This window comes from Miscanthus floridulus, unplaced genomic scaffold (assembly GCF_019320115.1).
Source record: "Miscanthus floridulus cultivar M001 unplaced genomic scaffold, ASM1932011v1 fs_329_3, whole genome shotgun sequence".
Taxonomy (NCBI): domain Eukaryota; kingdom Viridiplantae; phylum Streptophyta; class Magnoliopsida; order Poales; family Poaceae; genus Miscanthus; species Miscanthus floridulus.
In genome coordinates this window covers 38127-60000 of record NW_027096591.1, presented here as the reverse complement: position 1 = coordinate 60000, position 21874 = coordinate 38127, and the positions used below count along the sequence as shown (strand labels likewise).

The following is a 21874-nucleotide window of genomic DNA, read 5'->3' as shown; positions in this document are numbered from 1 at the left end:
ACTGTTTCATGTAAGTTATCCACGTAGTAATTCCTGATAGGCGCTATCCAAAGTGTACTGAGATTGCGGTAACATAGTCAGAACAGAGCTCTGCGCTGCAATGCCGTCCAAGAGATTACTTCTGCAGTAACCCAACTAGATCATACACGCTGTTCGTGTAGAGATCTGGATGGATGTTATTAGAAGCATCCTGCAGTTCTGGTAAGGTAGTACAACCTGCAATTGCAATCCCACGCATGTGAGACATCCTTGAACACGTGAAAGCAGTTTGGGATAATTATTGAATAAGAGCAGGAGCTTCTCACCAGACAAAACAAGGAGGGTCTTGCAACCAGTGTTCTGGCCAAATAATATGTCTGTGTCCAGTCTATCGCCAACCATGCACATCCTTGACGTTTCCAGATTGAAGCTGCAGCAGTTGAACAGCAACGAAACCTTTTCTGATACCTGTGGCATTGGAAATCAACAAAGAATGCAATCCACTGTCCTATCATCTTATGCTTGTGCACATTTTCTTGCTGCCTTTGAACAGGAAAACATTTATAGAAAGATGGATATGTATAAGGGAACTTTACAAGCCAGCTACATAATATTCCTTATTCATTTTGTCTCCATTTCTATGTGTACTTGTAAAGTTAGTTATAATGAATACATTTTAGAAGCCAATAAGACAAGACTTCGCACCAGAACAAAACCAAAAAAAAAAAAAATGGATGTATATGTGTTAGACTATCTAACAGGAAAACTCTTTCAGTTTTTTTTGCCTATTTATTCACAGTCAGGAGACTTAATACCCCCTCAGAGAATAAAAATATGCACTTTTGATGGAAAATAAATGATATGTTTCTCATAGTACAATTTGCAAACCTTTTCAAGAGGAAGTCCATCAAAAAGCCTGAAGGTTTTCCAACAACAATGGGTTCTTTCTGTACTGAGCAGCTTACTGCAGCAACCATAGTTCCAGCTCCTGTTGAGGTAAGCAATTGCAAATTATACTGTGCTACAGATTGAAACTACAAAATTTTCAATAAATTTCTCGATAACAATACCTGGCCATTCTTGGGCAGATGTCATATGCCCAGTTGGATCACGGTTGGTTCGCAATGAAAAGGCAGCCTGGATTCTCACTAATACATATTCTTGCATACCTGCAAGAACATCACTATGACTTGATCATTGTGAAACTAATGATCTAAAAGGTAAACAGAATGATGAGCATGCAGTCAGAACTAATGTTGAAAGCTGATGCTCAAATAAATTCTTACTCCATTTTTTAACATATGACTCTAGGACAAGGTAATTAGTTCATTTTTCATTTTTTTTTTTTAAAAACAGAGGGAGTACTTTTATTGTGGTAACATGGTCCTTGCGAACAAAAGTGTAAAACTGGAACTGTGATATGTCTTTATAAAACATAAATAAGGTGGACAAAAGACTTCAGCTTTATAATTGCTTCGCTGAATTATCTCAAATTAGAAGCTTCTGAATTTTAGATCTGAATTAAATACAGGGTATTCTTTCAACAGACTTTTTAAGCAACGGTGAACAACATAAAGGTACCAACGCTGAGCAAGCAATGAAACTTACTCCACTGGCTTAAAGGAGACATGAGTTACAAAAGGAAATGAAAAAAGGAATGCACAACAAGCATGTCTGAGAGGGCTCAGTCTTTATCATATGTAATATACGATGTTCTAAATAATGTGATAAAGGAAGCTCAAACTTTCAATTGCCTAGGCAAGGGTGGAGCATCCAACATACCGAAAAAAAATGGTGAAAAGAAAGATCAATCTAATGGACCTTAATGTAGTTTTATCTCCTTCAATTTTCCAGAAGCGAGATGAAACTTAAACTTATATCCTATCAATGGAGTGTCAGGTTAAATTTAGAATATCACACCAGAAGATATAGCAAGACTTGCATTGAAACGGAAAGAATGCACTGTATGACAAAGGTTAAGTAATGATTGAGCAGCATGGAGAGCAACATCAAAGGCTATAGACAGCAAGGTTAGAGCAGTAACTGCATTTTGTAATAATTGAAGTACTGATCAAGTCCAACAATGACAGCTCCAACCTGGAAAAGAAATTTCATTTAGATCACAGCTCAGTAGATTTTGTATTTTATGTGAAAGATGATACAAAAATCAGAAAAAACAGATTTGACATTACACTTTTGTCATGTTCAAAGTAGAAATCCGCCTCCAACTTTATGTTTTTCTTGCCATCCTCCTGCAGGAAAATCATTAGTTGAAATGGAAGGTAAAACAGGGATAACTTATCTGAAAAATATTTATGTTTTCAAGCCCTCATCAAGCATAAAAAAAATATCTTTTGACTGTTTGTATGTTGTGGCTCCTCAGGACACTTATTGCATGTTTGTCCAAACGTAGATATAATAATGTCCTTCATATTTCTGGCCTATTTTATTTCAAATAGCACGACAGACATCCAAAATGGCTACTACACTGAAGTAACATGTAATGTCTTGAAGTAGGCACTACCAATCATCCAGGTAATACCCCATACAATGATCCACTATGTTTCTATTTTATGTTGAACTATGATTATGAAAGTTACATAATTTGGAATATGCCAATGTATATGGAAGTTCAGAAATGAAAAAAAAAATGATCCATTAGCATGGATGCACCGTTAAAACTATATCAAACCAGTATTCAATATACCACATAGCATCTTCACACTATAGTAAAGGAACTCTAAGAAAAAGGACAACATATAGGAATTCATGAAAATCTTGAACAATTAACATGGTTTTCGTCCCCTCAAAAGAAAACAGTTGTCTTACCGGACCACCAAAACATTCAAAACCAGCTAACTTGAGCTCTTCCAAGATTCCATCTTCACCAACAACATAAACCTAAATAAAATAAGCAGTTCAAGTATAATCGCTAATCAGTTTATATCTGTGAAAACAAGGGCGTGAAATTAAGAAGGAAAATCTTTATTCTCAAGCACGTCCAACATAATCTAAGTAGAGTATGTAAAATGGACAGATTGGGGGGGGGGGGGGGGGGGGGGGCAAAGTTATGTATCATGTACAGTGGAAGGAGCCAAAAGATCCTACCACGACTCAATAGGCTTTCAATGTACCAAGAAAAATAATGTTTACCTTAATATGTTTTAATAAATCACAAAAGGTCTCAGGCCTGCCTGGATATCGCAGTTTTAGGAAACTATAGTATCAACAAACTGTAGTTTCTTAATCCTAATGTGTGCAAATACAGTGGTTTAGAAGAAAAAAAGAAAGGTCCTGATTGGAGTTCTAAAACTTTTTTCAAAAACACTATGGTTTTCACAATGTTTTCGAATCTAGAAGGTTTGTTGCAGCCAACAGCTTTAAAAAACCAATGTATTTTGCAAAACCGTGATATTTGTCCAACACTACAAGATACTTTGCATCCAAACAGGGCCTCAATGTTTAACCATGTGAATATATGCCAAAAAAATCGGTTAAGCCAATAAACAGTTTCTTGAGAGACCGGCCACCAGAAAACAGCAAGATAAATAAGGTGAGGTATACAGGAAATAGTGGATCCGAACTATGCTACAATACTCCTGTTGTGTGAAGCAAGGTCGATTGGCTCATATAAGTGCCTTTTGGTTGGTCTTCTAGCAAAATTTCCAACCACATAGTTTCCACATGTCTGTTCCAGTCTTATTGCAAACCCTTGATCATTCTAACACATCCAAGAAACAACAGATTGTGCCAACAATTTACAAAAGGCTACCTGGAAAGATATTCTGTTGATGAGATCAGCAGCACTTAGGTCCAGGTTAGAATTGTCGAAATTATTACGACCAAAAAGATCAGCGCTTGAAATGGATGAAGAACCCTGGTCAAAACAGATGAAATTTAAGAAGAAAGCAAACTTCTGAAAAAGGTTTATTCAAGTACTGGATGCCCCTAGACTACCTTTTTTTTGCAAAATTTGAACAATAGATTTTTCAAGTAAGTAATTCAGTTTGAACCGAGACAAAAACAAAAAATCAATGACATTGTGATGCAAGAGTAAACCCACCGCGAATTTCTGAAGGGATAGTTGAGCTTCTTTCTCTTCTCTGTTTTCAGTACCAAAAAACTGAGATGATGAAATCGCCTTAGCATTAGAGAATTTTTTCCTTGCTTCGTCAGTTTCCTCAATCTGGAAAGAAAAGCATTTAGAGTCAGATCACGTAACAAAGTAACTGGAAATCTGGCTGATGAAAACTATTTGAGCATAATTGCACAATATTTACCTTACTAGATTTAAAAAATGATGTCATTTTACAAAAGCACTAATCATACCATAACTGACTGCTTGTTACAAGCTAAAATAGCAACAGCTAGACATGACATGAGAGCAACTTAAAGATATTTTAAGGGTCATAGCATTATAAACATGTACAATGTATCCAATGTTTTGCAATATCATGATAATGAGTAGACAGGCCAATGACATAAACTGTCTAGGGATTAGAGAGCAAATAGACAATCATAACTTCACCTCGAGCAAGCTACGCCATTAAGCACAATAGTGTACAGTATGTCAACAAAAACAATTCATAAGGAAATCAATATAATCATACAAAAAAATGGTCACAAATGTTTGCATAGAGGCTAAGGTTCCAAATGTTAGAAAAGACTAGAGACCACAATAGTTTGATTTAACTGGGGAAAGTTGCATATAAATTGAGCATACTGGATCATCATGTCACCATCACCATAGTTCTACCTGAGTTTTTGAGGCATTGCTAGATTTCTTTTGGAACCCATTACCCATCCCATACTCTTGAAAGAAGTCTGATGATTTTGGTGGGGCTACATGGCCAGTCACACGAGATCCAGATCCCCCAGTTCTCGAATCAGCTGATGGCTCATTCTCCACGTATTCAAAACGTGAATGCAAGGATGGACCACCTTTTGTTGTAGTTGAAGCAGCCAAGGCAGGTACAGCAGGTTTTGGCTCTTCTGGTTTCTGCTCATACAGGCTTTCATTTGGCTGCAGTACAAATTAAAAAAAAGGGGGGGCAGGGGTTAGTTCGAATTGAAAATTGTATAATTCTGTGACAGCCTGGGAAGCACAAATTAGCCCTTCTGATATGCAGGTATTACCTTTGTAGTAAGCTTTCGAACACCCAGCCCTCCAGTTTTGCCTCCAACCTTCTTTGCGCCAATGGGCTTCTTTACGGAAGTGGCAAAGGTGGGATGCGTGGCAGCTTTTGGTGAACGGGGAGCGGCTTTGGGGGACTTGGGCTCGTGCTTCCCATTCAGATTCTCTGCCGGTGCTGCTGGCGCGTCTGGGAGCTTGAATTCAGGGAAGTCATCAGATGGCTTGGAAGCCTCAGACGCAGCGACGGGTGAGGACGGCAGGGCATTATCCGTCGTGGCACTCTTAGCGACCTCCTTGTTAAGCATCTGCCTGTACAGTTCAGCAGCTCTTGATGTGTACTTTGCCTCAACCTTGCCACCATCGGTCCATCCATGCTGCTTGAAGAAAGCATGTGCGCGGTTGTTGCCTCCAAAAGCCATCATCTTCAGCTGGTCTGGAGTCCATGAGTCAAGGTTCGTTGACCTGCGGAAGACACAGATATGGTTTTATATGAAATTGACACGGCATCACTGGTCGAGACACTCTATCTCACTCAGGACGTATGGGGGAGTTGGGAAATTTTGTGCTAGTAAGAAGAGGGCGGAAAAATAAATGCAGCAAAAAAGAAAAGGAATGGTAGACCACTAGTTGGCAGTCAGGGCACATAAATTTAGAGAGAGAAGAGAGAGAGAAATGCATGAGCAGCATCTGTGATCATCATGTAGTGGGGCTATGGGGGTTATTATCATGTAATGTGTGGTGCAGAAATAGCATGGGGTTCATTCATGTGGCACTTTTCGTTTGCTCCTAGAGTCCAAGGTTAGAGATGTGGGAGGCCGAGTTCCAAGGGGTATGGAAATAGCACGTGGTATATGTGCCGCTACTATTGTTAGTACTCTATTAGTTTCGTACAGGGCAGAGAGGTTGAGTTGCAAGGCGTGTCGGCAGGCAGCGGGCGTGGTACAGGAGCTCTAAACCAACCAGGCATTTTATGAGGATCATAAGGAGCCGGGATGCTGCCTGCCTTAAACAAAACAGGCTAAGGTAAGGAGCATGATCTGCATTGCAACCCTATCCGGGTAGGGTATTCCCTATTCCAAAATCCAAATGTGATAGGGAGGGCTCTCAGATCCACTGGCATCGAGCATACTGCTAGACGGCTGGAAATTTCTATCCTAGCGCCGCGTCATGATTGAGCGCGGGACGAGATCTGGAGCGGAAGCAACGAGATCTACGTGATTGTGCAAGTGGGGAGGGAGGAGTAGTGGTACCTGACGAAGGTGATGTGGACCCCGAGGCTGCGGTGGACGGCGGAGCAGTCGAGGCAGAGGAAGATGCCGTAGGTGACGGAAGCCCAGGTGGGGTTCTTGGCGTTGCAGTCGAAGCACATCTGTATCATGTATGAGGGTTTAGGGTTGGCATGGTGAGATGTGATCTGAGCATCTGACGGAGAAGGAGAAGGCCCTAGATCCAGGCCGGTAGTAGCAAGTGAGGGAGTTGGGAACACGCACGCACCTTGTTCTCGGGCTTGGCCTTGAGGCGGCGGAAGACGGCGTTCTTGTCGGTGTAGGCATCGAAGGCCGTCGCCATGGCTGGTTGCCGGCGGCAAAGCGCGGGGCGGATCCGATCCGATGCTCGGGTTTGTTTGGGCGGAGATCTGGGTCGGGCGGTGAGCTGACGGGGAGAGCGGAAGTCAGGCTATGGTAGGTGTGGAGGAACCAACCAACCACCGGAGGCGAGGGCGGAGGCGGAGTATATAGGCAGGCACGAGTTCTCTCGGCTGTCGGCTCCTCGGTTCTGTCTGCTCGCTTTCTTCTTCGCTTCCTGACTGCTTGGTGCTTCTGCTTCTCTCCGCGTCTATCGCGTATCCTTCCTCGGTCAAGACTCAAAGACTACTACTACTAGTAGCAAAAATAAAAATGTTTATTTATTACTAGAAGGAAGCTTCCCAGCGTCAGAAATGTTTATTTATTACTGGAAGGAAGCTTCCCAGCGTCAGTCAATTTCCAACTGCTTGCAGCCTCTTCGTTTCGTCCTAAATCATAGATTATTTATTGCTGACTGATTTAACTAATAATCTTTGAGCTTAGTTGGTCTACGATTGGACAATATTTACCAAATAAGACGAAAGTGCTAACTATTTATTTGGTTGAAATTTTTTACAATCTAAACATGGCCATAGATTATTATTGTTAACTGATTTGACTGATTTAACGTGAGAAAAAAAAATATTATTTCAGGCTTATAATCCACGATCGTATATGATCGTATAAGCTCAGCCGAACAAGTTATTGGTTGGTACTTGCTAGAGTGTAAACAGATAGGATACGGACAGAGATAGACGGAGAGCTGCAGTATTTTTTTTATTTAATAAATTTAGATATCAGCTGTATCAATTAATGTTCTGCTTGTTTGACTTATAAATCATACTTTTTAATTAATAAATAGTATTTTTCTCTTATAATAAATTAGTCAACGATACTTTCAGCTCTGACTTGTAAACCAAACGAACGGTCAGCTGAAATGTCAGTAAATATCCGTGCCGCATCAATCACGCTTATGTTCGTTTCCTCCTGCACTCCATTAGGGAACGGGGATGGGATCAATACTTTACCCGCGGGCATCTAAATGGACAAGAATCATCTCTCTCCGACGGGTATAACGGGTATGGGAACGTCCCTGTTTACCCGTCCCCGTTACCCGTTGAGGAACCCGACTATTTGAGCTGTCATGCGAGTATTAGGCCCAAAGAAGCTCAACATAGGTATTTGGTCAAATCTGAACAATCATATATATAGTTTGTGTGTTATAGGAACCATAGTTCAATTTTTTTCTCACAATCTCCGCCAGCAGCACAAAACACGCCTGCCTCACGAGCGCTCGTGCCCCTCGCGTCCTCAGTTCGGTCTCTCTGCCACCTCTGCTCGTCCTTCTCGCAACCTCGTTCCTTCTCCTCGGCTCTCCGAGACTCCGACACTTATACCCGGGTGAAGAAGAAACGTCTCCAATTGCAAAGCTGTGACCCCAAGTGTCCTTGTTTATCGGGTATGCAGTACCATCGGGTTATCTGTTACCCGCGAGGGAGTGGGAGGCAGGCAGGCATCTCAGCCGCCGTGTTCGGTGTTTCGTCCCTTCACCTACACAACTCTACCAAACTGATGTACCAGTGCCAGTAGGACACGCGCGTCTGCACGCTGCACAGCTCACTAGTCACCCTCGGCGGAACATGGCTGTGCTGTGCGGCGTAAACCAAACCACCGCTAACAAACAAACGCAATGCACCGGCACCAGCACCACCAAACATTTCGTATCACATCACATTGCATGACGTTAATTTTTCAACTTTCAGTAATTTGTAGACGTGCAACATTTATATCTCTAATCTCTAAATAAGGGGGTGTTTAGATTCGAAGACTAAAGTTTAGAAGTGTCACATTGAATTTATATACTAATCAAAAAAACTAAACATGAGCCTAATTAGGCTTAATAGATTTATCTCGTAAATTAGTCTCAATCTGTGTAATTAGTTTTGTAATTAGTCTACGTTTAATACTCCAAATTAGTGTCCAAACATAGAGACTAAATTTTAGTAGAGAGAACCAAACACTAAGTTTATTATGAAAGTATATTCCACGATCTATCCAATAATACTAATTATGTATTATAAATATTAATATTTCTTTACATATAATTTGTCAAAGTTAAAAAATGTTGATTTTTCGAGAGGCGAGAACAACTTTTATTTTGAGACGGAGGAGTATACTCCTTGTATGGATATTGTTTCAGCGGCATTCAAGTAAAATTTCAGCCAACTCAACGCGCGGCGTGCATCATATTATGACTTCAAAAAACATTTGGCATCATGCACAAATTTAGCCCGAACAAAGGTACCAATACAGCCTCATTTACCTGTTCCAGACCCCTCAAAACTCCACCAATCCATCCAGCTAGCTAGTGAGACTGCGACATCACACGCCGACCAACCGGCCTCCACCGCACCCTTGCCAACCGTTCCACAAAGACACTCGACATCGAACGAATCCAACACCCACAAATCACCCCGCCCAGCATCTCCAACCTGAGCCGCCATCAAAATTGGAGACCCACCTGCTGCCTACATGCTATTGCCATCAACATCACAGGCAGGCAGCTTCTCAGTCGTGCTAATACATTGCTACTCAGGTCAGGCATCCCCGGACACCTCCTTCTGCAGTGTCTTCCTCATGAAATCCGAGATCTTCGAGGACGCCGCGACACCTCTCTCTATGCAGTTGAAATAGTCGTCCTCTGATCATCATCGCGCAGCAAGATAGGGAGACAGACAGACAGAGCAGAGCAGCATTTGTCAGTGTGGCAGATCATGCATCTCCAACGGTACCCACAAGGAAGACGCGGGATGTAGAACCGTACCAGACATCGCTCCGTGCGTGATGCAAGATATCAATCCTCGCTCGGACTCCTCATCTTTCTGTGTCGGGTCCTTTGAATCCACCGACTTGCGTGAGTTCGGAAACACCAGGTGAGCAAAGGATTTTGCTTGCTGCAGTTTGATGCACGTACATCGTCAGTTCCATATGCTACCAAAAAATTATTTCAAGGAGAACTTTGGTTTGATATTCTTACTTTAGATATATGAACTGGAAAAGCATGCTCCAAGCATTTAGAAACGGTTCAACAAGAATTCAACACAAAAACAACATATGGTTGGTGTTCAGTAATCAGGAGCACAGCCAAAAACATATTCTGGGTAGGAAACGGGAGCATCATATTCTTTTGATGTTTATTCAGTGTATGCAGTTAAAAAAAAGGAACAATCTCTGGAAAATTTTGCCTCAATCTAGAGCTGCTGAGGGAATATCAATCCCCTTTTGCTACTATTGTTACCATTGCTAATACCTTCTTTTGCTTCCCTCCTACCTTTTTTTTGTGTGTGTTGGGTCTCATGATTTCATCGCTAGTGTACCCCAACTTGCTTGGGATGAAAAATCTTTGTCAGATATAAGACCCCAATGGCTAGGAGACCAAAATTGTAGTCCCTAGGACTTATCAAACTTTATTCTACGCAACAAATCACAAAGAAAACAGCATATTGCTGCAGGTGCTCAGGAGTTATCGAATAGCACAGTGATCAAGCAGAAGTCAATAAATAAAGAATCCTGGACAGGAAATGGTCCAAATGGAACCATTGACTGTTTTGATTTTTCTACAGTTGATTTATTAAAAAATGAGCAATTTCTACCTGCTCTTCTGCTGTGTTGGTGTCTAAGATAACCGCACCATTGTCCATCACCCCACAGCCAATCGCAACTGCAGCAAATAGAAGCTTGTGACTTGTTAGCTATGAAGTCTGAACGGATGACACACAAAAATATACTAAACTTACCAGCAAGATGTTTCATAGGGATTCCAGCAAATGCAAGGGCAGCACAGGAAGCATTAATTGCACATGGCAGAAGCTAAGCACTGTCAAGGAAACAAAGACTAGCTTCGATTGAAATAAAGAAGGTACTCATATTTTTGAGTTTAAAGGTCTTGTAATGCACATGATGTTTTGGCAACAAACTACATTTCAAGGAAGGGATATAGATATCAGACAAAAGATTCAACTCCCTCTAATTCCACACCTAGTTGATGTTAGCCATTTGCTCATGCTATCATGCATTATATTCCCTATAAGTTACTGCCTAATTGATGCTAGCGATTTTATCCAAAAATCAATAAATCAACCTAACAGTCACTAGCCCAAAAATTGAAGTTTTTAATTAGAATGCAGGCTAACAAATGCAATAGGCATAAAGCAGACAAACTATATTACTGCTACATCATGTGGAAAGATACAGAGCCATCATCACCCACAACCTGCAGAAACAAGATTAACGATGGGTAAGTGGCATGAGCATGAACAACGATAGCCAGCATAAGAGCATGCACAATGGGTGTGTTTTGAAGAGATGATTAGCCAGAGAGTTTTTGGAAGTGGACATCCTAGTAACTATTTGTACCTTCCCTCATAAGCACATCAAGTCTGCACCCTGGGGATGCACTAGGAAAGCTAGTTATTAAGGTTTAAATAAGGGAACTGAGAGGTGCATTTTACTTTGTTTATGACATTTGCAGTGTGATTGATATAATTAACTCTAATAATACTAAAAAAACGTTCACTGATTTTCCATCGGCTTGCCAAAAGTAGTACTACATAGGATTTACTATATAATGCACCTAGCTGCATTATACTCTGTATCAAACACAACCTAACAGCAATGGTGGAACTGTATACAGAACAACAGAAGCAAATTTAGCATGGCAGCTGCCAGCGGGGCGACATTACCTGAAGCACGACAGAGGTGGTGGTGTTAGGATGAACTGTAAGCAAGCAAATGCTCTGCAACGTCCTCTTGAGTGTCGTCTCATACTCCCTCTCTTGCCTTCCTGCAAAAACAACGCGCCATTTCAGTGACCACGTGGTTACTCGGGGACAGACGACATTGCAAGCACGAAACACCCTCTTGATCGCCGCCAATGCACGCGCAGCCGCGGGGCGAAGTGAACTCTAGAGGAAGAGCGGGGTACCGTACCGATCTGGCCGGTCTTGGGCTTCCACACGACCTCGATGGAGGCCTTCTCGGGGTTCTCCCCCTTCCTGGTCCCCGGCTTGGGCCCGTACACAGCGGCCAGCACAATGGTGCCGCCCTGCGCCCACCGCGCGGAGCCGTGGGCGCGGTGGAGCGGGTTCCCGGTGCAGGAGAACGGCCGGAGCTGGTTCGGGTTCCGCCCTTCCGCGCGGCTACCTCCCTCCATTATCCCCTCCCACTCCGCTCCGGTCGTCCACGGCGGCGGTGGCGGCGGCGCAGGGAGAAAGCAGAGAGCGCTAGAACCCTAACCCCTCCTCCCCTGTCGCGACCGACTCGCTCAGGAACAGGAAGGGTAGCCTAGCCTCGGTGGCCGTTGTACAGAGCACGGACTAATCTTAGCCGTCGGTGCTCCATCGGACGGCTGGAAATTCCAGAGGCTTTCCCAACCCCACGTCTATTCCGAGCCGCCCAGCGAGGAGGACAAGTCCTTTCCCCCTTTTGCCCTCTTCTTCACGAGACCCCGCCGCAACCCGCAACCGCAACCGAATCGGGAGACCCGCCGCCGCCGCCGATGGCGAAGAAGCACAGGGACCCAGCCGCTGAGGCGGCGAGCGGCGACTCCCCGGCCGCGGCCATCCGCTCCCTCTTCTCCGCGGACAACCCGTTCCGCCGGAAGGCCTCTACGGAGGAGCCCGCCGCGACTCCTGCCCCTGCACCCGCCGCGACGCTCCTCCGCAAGCAGCCCAGCCCTGGCGCCGAGGCTGCCGACCCGTCCTCGAAGAAGAAGAAGAGCAAGGAGGAAGGCCCGCGGCCCAAGCGGAAGCGGGACGAGCTCGAGGCCGGCCGCGAGCGGCGGCGAGGCGCGGGCACGGAGAAGCCGCCGAGAGTGGGGGAGAAGAGGAAGGCCCCCGACGACGCCGCGGTAGGGGCCGAGGAGGAGGAAGAGGAGTTCGACGACGAGAGCAAGCTGCTCAGGACCGCGTTCGTGGGGAACCTGCCGCTGCGGACCAAGCGCAAGGTGCTCACCAAGGAGTTCGCGGCGTTCGGCGAGATCGAGTCCGTCAGGATCCGTTCTGTGCCGCTGGTCGACGTCAGTACAGTGCCATTGCCATCGCCTTCTTCTTTGTTTGGGTTGGGGTGGAAAGGTTTCTCATTCGTTTGGTGTCGTGCTTCCTGCAGACCAAGCTTTCGAGAAGAGGGGCCGTTTTACAGGGGAAGGTCAATGAATTGGTCGATAAGTGAGTGCTCATTTGCATCTGGATCATTGTTGTTCTTCATCTAGTTAGTTATGTACTTGCATTGTTCATTCTGTTGCCGGAATCTATATATAGCCTAGTATATGCAGTGAAACAGTGATTTAAAGCACATGGCATTTAACAGCTTTAGGTTAAAGTATGCCCAAATTACTGCGTGATTTAAGCTTAGTGGTTCTCCATATTCATATTTGCTTGTATTCTTTGCAGTGTGCATGCCTACATTGTCTTCAAAGATGAGCAGTCTGCACGCGCTGCTTTGTCTCATAATATGGCACTGGTAAGGTTGGCTGTTATACAGCTCAAAACATGATTGATAGTTTACAAATTTATGTGCCTTGATTGATATATCTTCTTGTTCTTTCTGAATCTTGTAACCTTTTAGTTCGGTGGCAATCACATTCGTGTTGATATGGCATGCCCCCCTCGTAAGAAACTTCGAGGAGAAGGGCCTCTTTATGACAGAAAGAGGACTGTGTTTGTTGGGAACCTTCCATTTGATGTAAAGGTGAGCAATTTGTTCATTCTTATACTATGGTTTCTTTAGTTTCTAAAAAAACAGTATTTCGTTTTTTGCCTACATTAACCTAGACTTACTTTGTGACATGTTAGGATGAAGAGGTCTACCAGGTGTTCTGCAGTTCCAGTGGATCAGAAGGTGATGTTGAGGCTATACGTGTTATCAGAGATCCAAGTTCAAGCCTTGGGAAGGGTATCGCGTATGTTTTATTCAAAACAAGGGTAAACTTCGTATCTCACTCTTTCGTTTGGATTACTGTGGCCCATTTGATCAGCCAACTAGTCTATGCAATGTACATGAACTGTCGATTAGCATACTTCTTTGTATGCTACGCAATCTTGCAAATCATTTCTTGAAAGCTGTAGTGTTAGTAACAATGCCATCTCCTGATGACCCCTTCTTGAATTATTCTAGTGGTATTTACAAAGGAAAGTACAATAGCAAGGCTTCCTTTCTGAACTATATATCGGCGCTAAAATATCAATTATAAACATGGATCTTAAATTTTGAAACCGCCTTTTTTACTCGATTCCTGGGTTCTATGCAAACAAAGCTTTTCTTGGATCATCCATGCTGCAGCTTGCAACAGTGGGCATGGTTTATCTTCACTTGGGACAGCTCGCTTGTTAAATAATTTCTTCTCTTATTTTAGCTACTAGAAAACTGATTTCATTTTTTGGTTAACAATCCAATTAATATACAATATTTACACCTAAATAACTCCCTAACTGTCCTGATAAGAAGTATGTTTTGAATAACTCTTTCAGATACATTATCTGCAAATATGAGCGGTTGCAAGAACCTTTGACATTGTGATATATGCTATGCAGGAAGCTGCTAATTCTATTGCAAGAAAACGGGATATGAAGATAAGAGATCGCCTGTTGAGGCTCACTCATGCAAAACCGGTGGACACAACACTAAAGAAAACGGAAGTCCAGAAAAGGAGTCGTGTACCAAAACACAAGGAGGTTTTGACACCAGGCAGCAAATCTAATGAAGGCAGTGAGAAAGCCAAACGAAAGGCATCAGCTTTGTCGTATCAAGGCCTGAGATCAAGCAAATCTGGTGTTGTGAAGAAGGTGAAAGTGAACCAGCAGCCCAGCAACAAAGGGAAGCAGAGCAAAACTAATGAAACTGGAGCGAGTGCTCACAAAGCTAAGCGACCCGCTGTGGCTGCAAGAAAAGCGAAGCAACTAGCCAAGAAACGCAAGGTGGATGCCTCAACTCCTGAGAATTCACACAGGAGCAAGAAACCAAGGAAGTAGTTGTCTATTGCGTTGGTTGTTTGCCCTTGCCACATTGTAACAGGAGTTTCCGGTTTCCCTGAATCGAGTTTTGGACAAGCTTGTCACCTGGTCAGATGGTCTTGTTACTGCGTAGAGGCAGTGTACGGCCTTAAGTGAGGTTAGGGCAATATACAAGAGCGATGCTGCAAATGTATGGCTGATATATTATTAGTTCAATGTAACAATCCGGTACTGCGCCACTTTAAACACTTTGTAACCTTAATTGGCATTTGTTTTGATCTTTTTACTATTTTCCTCCACAAACATTTGCATTCTACTTCCTCCGTGCCAAAGTTTGTTCGAAGTCAAATTATGTTCGAAGCCAAACTAACGTATCTTTCACAAGGTTATAGAAAAAGAATATGAATATTTACAATTACAAATGAGCATCATTAACTGTCAATCAGGACTTAGGAACAGTTCGGTACTATAAAAAGGGGTCCTCTAAGCAAGAATCGAAAAAATTGCTTAGACCCTGTAAAAATCGAAGCCAAGAGACAATTACCGGCAAACCCCCACCTTATCCGAGACTCGGCTGGACCGCCTGGCCCACCTTGAACAGTACCCCAACTCGCCTGAGGCCCCGCTCGTAAGGCCTCGGACGGGGTGCTGATTCTCCGCCTCGCTCGAGGCCCCGCATGCAAGGCTCGGACGAGGTGCTAATTCTCCGCCTCGCTCGAGGTTGGCTCGGCAACAACCCCGTCGCCTCTGCCTTGACCAACTTCTCCGACAGGACGTCACGTCCAACTAACGCGTTCAACCGCTCCTGCGATATCAGCCGAACGACGGCTCGACACAGCGGAGTGGCCGACGAGATGTAAGTCACATCGACGCCATGACGTCCGGGACAGGACGGGACAGGGGTTACCGGCCGCTGTGCTCGGCACTGTGCCCACGGCGGACACCCATGCGGCACTGTGCTACCTAACCCCACCTACTCCAAGGACAGTGCGGCGTGGAGAGTCATGTTCGGGTCCCTATAGCCTCGGAATCAACGTACAAAGACCAACTGCTCCCTATGAGCCTCGGCCGTCTACTTCGGGGTCTCGGTAGCCTCAGGATTCGCGCCCGCCGAGCCCCCCACGATGGTTCGGCGTCTGCACCGACTGGGTCTCGGCTCTCTACGCTGTCGACATACAGTGACTGGCACGTCGTCCACAGCATGTGCCATGCCCTGCGTCAAGCTATCACTGGAGCTCCCACGTCGCACAGGATCGGACATGACCGACGCGTCGCTCTAGTACATCAAGGACAAGACCGCTCCACCGACCATGCTTCCACAGTGACAAGCTACAGGGCTCGGCATGCCGCCTCCGCTCACAAAACACCACGTAGCAAATGCATGTAACGCCCCTGTGCCTCCCTTTGACTATAAAAGGGAGTGATCGGGGCCATTTCTAGGGACGCTCACACACACAGACGGTCACAGACAGAAGGTAGACTCAGATGCTCACGAACAACGCAACGCTCTGTAACACACGCTCCCTCGCTGCCTGAGATCAACATCTCAAGCACCCCACGCCACTACGCAGAGACCTGGGATTAGATCCCTCTCTTGCCCTGCTTGTAACCCCCTACTACAAGCACCTCGGTGCAAGGAATACAAGATCACTCTCTCAAACTAGATGTAGGGCACCTATTGCCTGAACCAGTATAAACCTTGTGTCTCTTTGCATCACCATCCGGGATTAGGGGCACGCAGTATATTTTCACTAGTTGGTTGAGAGCTCGCCGGTCCAAAACACCGACAGTTGGCGCGCCAGGTAAGGGACTCTACTGCGTGTCAGCTTCGTCACCCCCAACAAGTTCCGGATGGCAGACCCCGTACGACCACTGCGTCTCGGCATGGTGATCTGGTTCGGGAGCCTAGAGTTCATGTCTCTAGGATCTGAGTACGATATGGTACTCCTCACACCCAGAGCCCCACCGACCGACGACGACATCACACACCAGCAGCCCAGGCACAGACGATGCCCGGGCCGCCGCTCTCGTCGTGCTCGCCAGGCACGATGCGAGCGGGACCACCCCGACACCGTGCGAGCTCAGGGCGACGCACCGCACTCCGCCGGTACCCCACGCCTGGCTATTGGTACGGGTCCCTGGTTGGGGACCTGTCCAGCTTAAGCCTGGGCAAGGGAAAGACGCTGGTGGCGCGCATCAATGCCCCGTCATCAAGCTTTGCCCTGTCACCTCCTGAGGGGTCGACTCCGGCAGAGCGAAGCCCGGCGATGGCACCATCCCCATACCCCTTCGGGTTGAGAAATGCTGTCGCCGCCTATGCTTCCGCCTACGCTTCCGCTCACGCGGAGCCCTCAGGATGCCACCAACGCTTCGCCCTCGACCTCGACGTCACGACCTCAACCCACACCCACGCTGACTCCTCGGAGGAGGGCGAGGCGTGGGTCAGAGCGGACTTCTCCGGGCTTCGCGACCCTAAAGCCATGCGCCGCTTCCTAGCCGCGAGCGACTACTGCTTCGGCTACTCCGACTCCGATGACAAAGGCACTTACAATTCCACTCGTGAGTGCTTCTACATCGAGTTTGGGATGCCGAGCGCGGGTGATGAGGACGAAGGGGCAGGCAGTCGCTGCTCGCCCCATGAGGGGGCAGGCGACCCCGCACCTCCATGCATCGAGCCTCCGGCAGCGCAGAACAAGAACCCCGCCCACGAGGAACTTTGACGCCTTGACTTGGAGCAACTCCGTGAGCTTCAGGCCAAGGTCGAACAAGATCGATTCCTTCTGCAGCAGCTCCGAGACACTCTCAAGCGAGAATAGCGGGGTCATGGTGATGGCGCACCAGCCTGGCGGAGGGCTCACGACGTCAACCACCACATCAACAACGACGTAGGGGGCGAGCAACCCCCTATCTTCAATCGCGCTAGCCAGAACATCGCGGCAGCGGCGATGCTACTCTGGATCATGCCTGAGCCCTCTACCACAGAGGGGCGACTGGTCCACGGTGAGCTCCGAGACCTCCTCGAGACCACCGTGGTACAGCAGGCCAAAAGCTCCACCTCTAGACGGCGCGGAGGCGCCTTGGAACTACCTGCATCATCGCCTCGGTAGGGTAGAGAGGCCTCGGTTCATCCCAAGACTGCTCGGGCACCAATGGCCAACAGGGCCTCCTCGATGCACGATCGCCTTAGCGACCGACGCGAGGCACAAGGCGACCACGATGTGGTCAGTAGGCGATGGCGCCACGACAACGAGGGGCCTGCCCGAGGCTACCACCCGTACCGAGGCGGTCGCTATGACAGTGGGGAGGACTGCAGTCCTTCTCCTAGGCCACCTGGCCCTCGGGTCTTCAGCAAGGCCATCTGCGGCACTGACTTGGAGTACGGTTTCCCTGAGGCTACAGGCCTACAACGAGCAAAGCAACCGCACTACCCATGAGGACGCCCTCGATCAACTGGAGGAAGTCCAAGACGTCGCGCTGCTACACTCGGCCAAGTACCAACAAGCCCTACGACGCTATCAAGCCCGACGCATTTGAAGCCGAAACCTGAAGGTGGGCGACCTGGTGCTGAGACTAAGGCAGAGCAACAAAGGCCGCCATAAGCTGACCCCGCCATGGGAAGGGTCGTACATCGTCGCCCAAGTGCTAAAGCCCGGGACCTACAAGCCGGCCAACGAAAAGGGCGAGATCTTCACCAACGCTTGGAACATAGAACAGCTACGTCGCTTCTACCCTTAAATTTCCAAGCATTCTATACATTGTTTCTCAAAATACAATAAAGAAGCGTTCTTTAGTTGTTTTAATTTTTCGAGAAACCCCCTGAGCCCATCGATGGGGGATCGGCGTTACGATAACGCTATAAGGGAGACTTGGCTCTGCCTCTACAGAGGTGCCCATCACGAGGCTCGAACAAGACTCAGCTCTGCCTCTGTAGAACCGAGCCTCCCTCGGGGGCTAGAAGGGGGGGACCCCCCTGTAAGTCCCAAGCACCATTTTTTAGTTGTTTTTTGAAAAAATTTCTACGCCAAACTCTCTCTTGTTCTCTAACAAATCAATTGTAAAAACCTAAGGACCGAAAAGTCTGTCCCAGGGCCAAAAGGCCGGTCGAGCCGCGAGACAGCCTACGCCTCCGGGCTACGGCAACTCCCTCACCACCTTTTGCCCGAGGGGCAGCTTAGGCTCTGAGGAAGTTTTTTGCAAGTGATATGTTTAGAGACAAGGCAGAGGGCAGAGGCTCGGAAATACAATAAAAACGATTAAAAAGCATATACACACGAGTACTTTAAAAAGGCCTCGATGGTCACAAGCGTTATGGTACAATAATCTAAATCCTAATCTATTTACATGGCCCTTTTGGCCCAGATCAAGGCTTAGGGTCCCCAGCGTCGGCGGACGGCATGGGAGGAACCACCTCCTCTTAGAACAGCTTAGCCAGCGCCGTGCTGGGGCCCTCGGCTGCCTCCACCAGCTTCATGACCTCAGCCTTGGCCTCCTCGTCATCCTCAGCCAAGACGTAACCGTCGCTGATGGCCTCAAGGTTGATGTCGGCGTAGTGTGAGGAGACGACGGCCAGGGCGCTTTGACACTTGTATGCAGCACCCCCGGAGCCGCTCGTGGACTCGGCCGCTCAACGCGATCAAGCGGCTCCTGAGGGAGCTGCCTGACTCAACCCCCTCGACCTCTAGGGCCTCGTAGGCGGTACGGGCGGCGCCCTGCAGCGCATTGTGCTCTAGGATCTTGGCCTCGAGCACCGCCTGCACTACGATGGAGGCCTCGGCTACCCGGGCGACCTCCTTCTCCAACCCTACGCCAAGACAAGCGGGATGGGGTTAAGCACAAAAGGAAATAAGTCGAACAGGGGCGAAGGCCAACGAGACTCACCCTCGGCTTTCTCTTTCCAGCTCTGGACCTCAACCCGAGAAGCCTCCCTCTCCAGCCCTGCGTCACATCGGGGAGTTAGGGGTCGAACGCAAGAAAAATAAAATAAAACAAGGGGCGTGGCTCAACGGAACTCACCCTCGGCCTTTTCCTTCAGGGCTAGGGCCTCAACCCAAGAGGCCTTGGCCACCTTGAGGGCCTCGGCCAGGGCACCTTTCATCAGTAGGTGCGCACCCTGCTCCGCCCCTAGCTGCCCAGCGATGGCTTTGGCAGAGGCCTCCACTTGTTCGGCCTAGGACCTGAAGGTGTCCCGCTCACCGGCCACCCGGGTCAGCTCCTCCTCCAGCTCCTTGATCCGCGCCGCCAAAGGGGCGGCCTGCTCCTGAGCCGTGGCCGCCTGAAAGGTCCTAATGGCTAGAGGGGGGGTGAATAGCCTAATAAAAATTTCTACAACAACACTTAACCAAATGGTTAGACAATTATGAGGCGAAGCGAGTGTTGCGCTAGCCTACTCAAAATGCAAGCCACCTACCACAATTCTAGTTTAGATAGTGTCAATTCACACAAGATCAATGACACTACCCTATGTTAGTGTGCTCTCAAAGGCTAACTAAAGAGCCACACCAACCAAGCATGCAAGCTCTCACAACTAGCTATACTAAAGAGCTTGTCAACTAGTTTGCGGTAAAGTAAAGAGAGTGATCAAGAGGGTTATACCGCCGTGTAGATGAATGAACCAATCAATCACAAAGATGAATAACAATGATGACCAATCACCTCAGAATCAATGATGAAGACAATGATTTTTACCGAGGTTCACTTGCTTGCCGGCAAGCTAGTCCTCGTTGTGGCGATTCACTCACTTGGAGGTTCACGCGCTAATTGGCTTCACACGCCAAACCCTCAATAGGGTGCCGCACAACCAACACAAGATGAGGATCACACAAGCCACGAGCAATCCACTAGAGTACCTTTTGGCGCTCCACCGGGGAAAGGTCAAGAACCCCTCACAATCACCACGATCGGAGCCGGAGACAATCACCACCTCCGCTCGATGATCCTCGCTGCTCTAAGCCGTCTAGGTGGCGGCAACCACCAAGAGTAACAAGCGAATCCACACGAACCCATCACTAAGTGCCTCTAGATGCAATCACTCAAGCAATGCACTTGGATCACTCCCAATCTCACTATGATGATGAATCAATGATTAGATGAAGTGGGAGGCTTTGGCTTAGCTCACAAGTTGCTATGTCAATGAAAATGGCCAAAGATGTGAGCCACAGCCGGCCATTGGGGGCTATAATATAGCCCCAATCAATAGAGCCGTTATACCCCTTCACTCTGGCAAAACACGCTCTGACCAGACCTCCGGTCATACTGACCGACGCTGGCCCTCAGCGTCCGGTCACACCCTGGACGCCACGTTCATCACCTTCAAACGTTGTTCGTCAGATTCCAACGCTACGAAGCTGACCGGACGCTCTGATCAAACTGACCGTGCGCTGAAGCCCAGCGTCCTCGTTTCCATAAGCTCCCCGAGGCAGTTTTTTTCGCCGGACGCGTCCGTCCCCTTACCGACGGACGCAGACCAGCGTCCGTGCTCAACCCTACCTACTGTCCTCTGACAGCTCGACCGGACGCAGCCCTTCAGCGTCCGTCGCTGAGTTGACCCACGTCCGGTCAGTAGACCGACGCCAGCATCATTTCGACCAACTCCATTTCAACTCTAACTTCTTCACCCTTGCTCAAATATGCCAACCACCAAGAATTTTGCATCCGCGCAATAGAAAATAGACATTTCATTTTTCCAAAAGCGCCGAATCATCTCAACCCTGCAAACACCTTGTGCACATGTGTTAGCATATTTTCACAAATGTTATCAAGGGTGTTAGCACTCCACTAGATCCTAAATGCATATGCAATGATTTAGAGCATCTAGTGGCACTTGATAACCGCATTCAGATATGAGTTTCACACCCTCTTAATAGTACGGCTATCAACCTAAATGTGATCACACTCTCTAAGTGTCTTGATCACCAAAACAAAATAGCTCCTATGGTTTATACCTTTGCCTTGAGCTTTTTGTTTTTCTCTTTCTTCATTTCAAGTTTAAAGCCCTTGATTATCGCCATGCCATCACCATTGTCATGCTATGATCTTCATAGCTTCTTCTACTTTTGAGTGCGCTACCTATGTCATGATCACTTGATAAACTAGGTTAGCACTTAGGGTTTCATCAATTCACCAAAACCAAACTAGAGCTTTCACCGCCTCGGCCTTCGCATCAACACAGTGAAGGCAGAGGTCCTCCA

At 47.0% G+C, this 21874-nt stretch overlaps 3 protein-coding genes and 1 pseudogene across 3 annotated transcripts; 1 reads left to right on the top strand and 3 right to left on the bottom strand.

Annotated features, from left to right (window-relative positions):
• Positions 1-9: 9 nt before the first annotated feature.
• On the bottom strand, positions 10-3665 carry LOC136531346 (phosphoglycolate phosphatase 2-like; annotated as a pseudogene).
• A 35-nt stretch (positions 3666-3700) lies between these two features.
• On the bottom strand, positions 3701-6956 carry LOC136531345 (probable ADP-ribosylation factor GTPase-activating protein AGD9). Its single transcript, XM_066524012.1, has 6 exons — positions 6608-6956; positions 6364-6482; positions 5116-5575; positions 4736-5002; positions 4043-4165; positions 3701-3856 (listed from the first exon to the last, which is right to left on the bottom strand). The coding sequence occupies exons 1-6, from the start codon at positions 6680-6682 to the stop codon at positions 3701-3703; spliced, it is 1200 nt and encodes a 399-aa protein (XP_066380109.1). The 5' UTR covers positions 6683-6956.
• Positions 6957-8894: 1938 nt separating this feature from the next.
• Positions 8895-12023, bottom strand: LOC136531342 (exosome complex exonuclease RRP46 homolog). Its single transcript, XM_066524008.1, has 7 exons — positions 11668-12023; positions 11421-11521; positions 10931-10951; positions 10476-10548; positions 10332-10399; positions 9503-9632; positions 8895-9379 (listed from the first exon to the last, which is right to left on the bottom strand). Exons 1-7 carry the CDS (start codon positions 11888-11890, stop codon positions 9276-9278), a joined length of 720 nt encoding a protein of 239 aa, XP_066380105.1. The 5' UTR covers positions 11891-12023; the 3' UTR covers positions 8895-9275.
• A 113-nt stretch (positions 12024-12136) lies between these two features.
• Positions 12137-14990, top strand: LOC136531340 (uncharacterized). Its single transcript, XM_066524007.1, has 6 exons — positions 12137-12754; positions 12844-12902; positions 13128-13197; positions 13303-13425; positions 13530-13658; positions 14268-14990. The coding sequence occupies exons 1-6, from the start codon at positions 12236-12238 to the stop codon at positions 14703-14705; spliced, it is 1338 nt and encodes a 445-aa protein (XP_066380104.1). The 5' UTR covers positions 12137-12235; the 3' UTR covers positions 14706-14990.
• Positions 14991-21874: the final 6884 nt, after the last annotated feature.